Raw genomic sequence first — 5,150 nt, forward strand, 5'->3', positions numbered from 1 at the left:
GCGCACAGAGTCACACTTACAGACAGACATACACACGGCTTGTGTATGTATGCATGTATACATATAATCTAACTATACATATAACTATGTACACTTTTTTTTTCAGGGAGTTTGGGTGAATTTTATGAGGACAAAGAGCAGGCAAAGTGGAGAGAGAGAGAGAGAGAGAGAGAGAGAGGGAGGGAGAGGGAGAGAGGGAGGGAGAGGGAGAGAGGGAGGGAGAGGGAGAGAGGGAGGGAGAGGGAGGGGAGAGGGAGAGAGAGAGAGAGAGAGAGAGAGAGAGAGAGTAGGATCAAGGGGATGAGGGAAAAAGGTATAATGTGTATGTGTATACGTTTATTGTGTATGCATGAGCGTGTGAGGGGGGATAAAGAAGAGGGAAAAGGCGGATGAATTAGCAGAAGTTCGTTCAAGGATATATCTTCAAGGAGGATGGTAGATGGGGGGAGATCCTCTAGGAAAGTGAAATTTTGTCGAGGATGGTCTTGTGATTCGGCGCGCTCCTTCCTTTCCTTCTTCTTCTTATTCTTCTTCTTTCTTTTCTTCGTCATCTTCATTTTTTTCTGACTTTTCCTTTTTTTTTGTTTTCTTTAGCATTTCTTCTGTCATCCGGACTGGCGAAAAACCTAAGTGCTGCGACTATAAAGTGTGGGAGGAGCTGGCACAACAAACGCTCGTGTCTGCATCTTTTTTAATACCACGACGAGCTGTTGCTTGCCCGGCGCACTGTTAGACGTCCGTATATTTACTCAGCTTGTCGCGCAGCAGCATGTTCTCGTTCTTTAACCGGTCCAGTTCCTGCCGTAGGCCCATGTTCTGCAGAAAAGCGTTACTTTTAGCATCTCGCGAAAGCTCTTCGAGCACACTGTCGAGAGTGTGCGGTGAACAACTGTGTGTACCTTCATTTTTCTGTGAGAACAGCATGAATTTTTGCTTGCAGAGAAAGCGACGATTGATTTGTAACTGAACTAAATAAATTCATGCTGTTTTGTTGTACGAATGAAACCACAAGTGTTTCTTTTTTACTTTCCATGTCAAATGTTCATTACATCGATGGGTAATTAAAAAGACTACAATGACTGGTTTGAAAATGTGTGTTCTTTAATTTTAGAGGCGTGGAAAGATTTACTTCTTTCTCGAGGAAGCCGGCCCTGAGAGCGATCTGGTTCTCCTTCATGCGACGTGCGTCCCGTGATCGTTTCGCTGCCATGTTATTCTTCCTACGACGCGCCCAGTATTTGTCATCCTTCAGGTCATCCGGAACGAACTGTAGCCGGCAACGGATCATGGAAAAGAGGAGGAAATTAGAACGTTACGAACCTCGGGCGTCAAAGTACAATGACGTTGTAAGAACGCACCCTAGCTCTACAAATTCAATAGAATTCAATAGATAATGAAAGTCTGGTGTAAAACTCTCGGACCACTGTCGTACTCTACAAATTCTACTTCAATAAATCCTTGCAACATTTTTATTTAATTTTTTTCATCTCCCAAAAGGGAAGTTCAAAAGTTACCGTTAAACTGCAGATTTTTATGCATTTATAGGAAATCTGAAGGTGCAAAATTGCACAGAATGCAGGTAACATGAAGAAATATACAAAATTATAGTGCTCTCTATAGCTTCTGGTAGATGAAATAATTTTCTATCAAAGTTTCACTCTTTCTACTGTATCCAAAAAAAAAAAAAATGAATTTGCATAAAAATCCGCAGTCTAGTTATTATCAATTATTTCTTACACAGAGTAACTAAAAAATACAAGAAATTTTAAATAGCAATCACACGATATTTTTTATTCTCGTTTCCCTCTATCTGACAATTTCGCGGAGAATCGTGCAGACTTTTCGAAAATGATGACTGAAAAGTGTCGCGTACCGTTGTAAAAACTGATTTACCTGCTTCCGTGATTTCTTGATCATCGGTTGGGGTTTGAGCTCCTCGTCGGAGAAGGCCCGGGTGCGTGGATCGAAGTCTCGCCCCGATGAGGCCATCGAGAGCGCTACAAGAGACAAGCCATATTGTATTGGTGACGAGTCCTCGGAATCTGTCGCGCGGAATAATCGACAATGTCGACGTTAGTTTAAAAGTTTTCATCCAGCTGTCCGATAGAGCTCGTTTTAGATCGTCGGCTGGTAGTAGTAGAGTCAGGAGTCGATCCTGAGACCTATAGCTAATATCCTCAAACTTCTCGTTTCTTCCCAACGCAACTCTGCTCTGTTCGAAAAAAGTTCCAGGACAAAACTCGTTTACAAAGAATGCTTGCCTATCGATCGAACAGTCGATAAATAATACTACTTGTTTAACTATTGGGATGAGGGAAAAAGGTATAATGTGTATGTGTATACGTTTATTGTGTATGCATGAGCGTGTGAGGGGGGATAAAGAAGAGGGAAAAGGCGGATGAATTAGCAGAAGTTCGTTCAAGGATATATCTTCAAGGAGGATGGTAGATGGGGGGAGATCCTCTAGGAAAGTGAAATTTTGTCGAGGATGGTCTTGTGATTCGGCGCGCTCCTTCCTTTCCTTCTTCTTCTTATTCTTCTTCTTTCTTTTCTTCGTCATCTTCATTTTTTTCTGACTTTTCCTTTTTTTTTGTTTTCTTTAGCATTTCTTCTGTCATCCGGACTGGCGAAAAACCTAAGTGCTGCGACTATAAAGTGTGGGAGGAGCTGGCACAACAAACGCTCGTGTCTGCATCTTTTTTAATACCACGACGAGCTGTTGCTTGCCCGGCGCACTGTTAGACGTCCGTATATTTACTCAGCTTGTCGCGCAGCAGCATGTTCTCGTTCTTTAACCGGTCCAGTTCCTGCCGTAGGCCCATGTTCTGCAGAAAAGCGTTACTTTTAGCATCTCGCGAAAGCTCTTCGAGCACACTGTCGAGAGTGTGCGGTGAACAACTGTGTGTACCTTCATTTTTCTGTGAGAACAGCATGAATTTTTGCTTGCAGAGAAAGCGACGATTGATTTGTAACTGAACTAAATAAATTCATGCTGTTTTGTTGTACGAATGAAACCACAAGTGTTTCTTTTTTACTTTCCATGTCAAATGTTCATTACATCGATGGGTAATTAAAAAGACTACAATGACTGGTTTGAAAATGTGTGTTCTTTAATTTTAGAGGCGTGGAAAGATTTACTTCTTTCTCGAGGAAGCCGGCCCTGAGAGCGATCTGGTTCTCCTTCATGCGACGTGCGTCCCGTGATCGTTTCGCTGCCATGTTATTCTTCCTACGACGCGCCCAGTATTTGTCATCCTTCAGGTCATCCGGAACGAACTGTAGCCGGCAACGGATCATGGAAAAGAGGAGGAAATTAGAACGTTACGAACCTCGGGCGTCAAAGTACAATGACGTTGTAAGAACGCACCCTAGCTCTACAAATTCAATAGAATTCAATAGATAATGAAAGTCTGGTGTAAAACTCTCGGACCACTGTCGTACTCTACAAATTCTACTTCAATAAATCCTTGCAACATTTTTATTTAATTTTTTTCATCTCCCAAAAGGGAAGTTCAAAAGTTACCGTTAAACTGCAGATTTTTATGCATTTATAGGAAATCTGAAGGTGCAAAATTGCACAGAATGCAGGTAACATGAAGAAATATACAAAATTATAGTGCTCTCTATAGCTTCTGGTAGATGAAATAATTTTCTATCAAAGTTTCACTCTTTCTACTGTATCCAAAAAAAAAAAAAATGAATTTGCATAAAAATCCGCAGTCTAGTTATTATCAATTATTTCTTACACAGAGTAACTAAAAAATACAAGAAATTTTAAATAGCAATCACACGATATTTTTTATTCTCGTTTCCCTCTATCTGACAATTTCGCGGAGAATCGTGCAGACTTTTCGAAAATGATGACTGAAAAGTGTCGCGTACCGTTGTAAAAACTGATTTACCTGCTTCCGTGATTTCTTGATCATCGGTTGGGGTTTGAGCTCCTCGTCGGAGAAGGCCCGGGTGCGTGGATCGAAGTCTCGCCCCGATGAGGCCATCGAGAGCGCTACAAGAGACAAGCCATATTGTATTGGTGACGAGTCCTCGGAATCTGTCGCGCGGAATAATCGACAATGTCGACGTTAGTTTAAAAGTTTTCATCCAGCTGTCCGATAGAGCTCGTTTTAGATCGTCGGCTGGTAGTAGTAGAGTCAGGAGTCGATCCTGAGACCTATAGCTAATATCCTCAAACTTCTCGTTTCTTCCCAACGCAACTCTGCTCTGTTCGAAAAAAGTTCCAGGACAAAACTCGTTTACAAAGAATGCTTGCCTATCGATCGAACAGTCGATAAATAATACTACTTGTTTAACTATTTTGCGAAGGATCTGTTACTGTACAACAGTTGGACAGATTTGAAGAGAAATTTATGGAAGAAAAGAGGAGTGAACGAAATCTCATAAGAAAGAGGATACGTTTCGAAAAATTGAGAAAACTGTAGATTTTGTATTGTTAAGTGTTTTTACGTGGATATAATGATAATTTCATATTTTTGCAACTCTTACAACTCTAAAGACAGCTTTCGTACGACTCTTCCTTCGCTTTCTTTCTCTCCCGTCATTCACTCACGCTATTTCAGGATTCTTCCACTAAAAGTGTCTCACATTTACAACCCTCGTTCTTTAGAAAATTTTTCGAAATTCAAAATCTTCCGAACGAGTGGTACAAGAAGATGTTCGAAGGGAGAGCTCGAAATTGAATCTCGATCGAATAGAAAATGTCAAATTAAGACGGAGAAGGATAAGTAGTAACACGATAACAGAAAATTTGTAGCTTTTTGGAGCGAAAAGAAGAATTTCGTTGAATCGAAATGTGCAATTTGGATAAAGAGAGAGAAAAAAAAAACAGACTGTCGAATAAATAAAATTGTAACAAAATTTCATTGAACATGTTAATTGGAAGAAGTTCCTCAGGATCGACACCAAAGATACACGCAGAAGTGATGAGAAAAATTGACCGGAATGAAATTAGGTGAAATTCACACTCACTGGAGTCCGCGGGTGAGGGAGGGTTCATAGTGTCGGGGGAGCAACACTCGCTCGGCGAGGGTGATCTCTCGCGTTTGGTGACGGGTTCTAAGTGAAGTCCGGCCGGTCCTTGGTGTCCTGGTGTTTCGGTGTTGTTGATCTTGTGCAGCTGTCCACTTTGCATC

At 41.3% G+C, this 5,150-nt stretch overlaps 2 protein-coding genes across 2 annotated transcripts in view; both read right to left on the reverse strand.

Moving 5' to 3' along the window:
* Positions 1-252: 252 nt before the first annotated feature.
* LOC108570659 (hepatic leukemia factor-like) lies at positions 253-2,015 on the reverse strand. Its single transcript, XM_017932550.1, has 3 exons — positions 1,894-2,015; positions 1,130-1,267; positions 253-816 (listed from the first exon to the last, which is right to left on the reverse strand). The coding sequence occupies exons 1-3, from the start codon at positions 1,987-1,989 to the stop codon at positions 730-732; spliced, it is 321 nt and encodes a 106-aa protein (XP_017788039.1). The 5' UTR covers positions 1,990-2,015; the 3' UTR covers positions 253-729.
* Positions 2,016-2,324: 309 nt separating this feature from the next.
* LOC108570606 (thyrotroph embryonic factor-like) overlaps positions 2,325-5,150 on the reverse strand; it is a 46,378-nt gene continuing 43,552 nt past the window's right edge. Inside the window, exons 4-7 of the mRNA XM_017932491.1 lie at positions 4,987-5,150; positions 3,903-4,051; positions 3,139-3,276; positions 2,325-2,825 (exon numbers count right to left, since the gene is read on the reverse strand). Coding sequence (XP_017787980.1) covers positions 2,739-2,825; positions 3,139-3,276; positions 3,903-4,051; positions 4,987-5,150 — 538 coding nt within the window. The 3' untranslated portion in view covers positions 2,325-2,738. The remainder of the gene's footprint in view (positions 2,826-3,138; positions 3,277-3,902; positions 4,052-4,986) is intronic.

This window comes from Habropoda laboriosa, unplaced genomic scaffold (genome assembly GCF_001263275.1).
Source record: "Habropoda laboriosa isolate 0110345459 unplaced genomic scaffold, ASM126327v1 scaffold101, whole genome shotgun sequence".
Lineage (NCBI taxonomy): Eukaryota > Metazoa > Arthropoda > Insecta > Hymenoptera > Apidae > Habropoda > Habropoda laboriosa.

What these genes read in the sequence shown, in the direction of transcription:
- LOC108570659 (XM_017932550.1), bottom strand. Translation starts at nt 1,989, where the DNA reads ATGGCCTCATCGGGGCGAGACTTCGATCCACGCACCCGGGCCTTCTCC. An exon ending in TCAAGAAATCACGGAAGCAG is followed by an intron (nt 1,268 to 1,893) that starts GTAAATCAGTTT and finishes TGCCGGCTACAG; the next exon opens with TTCGTTCCGGATGACCTGAA. An exon ending in CCGGCTTCCTCGAGAAAGAA is followed by an intron (nt 817 to 1,129) that starts GTAAATCTTTCC and finishes GCTTTTCTGCAG; the next exon opens with AACATGGGCCTACGGCAGGA.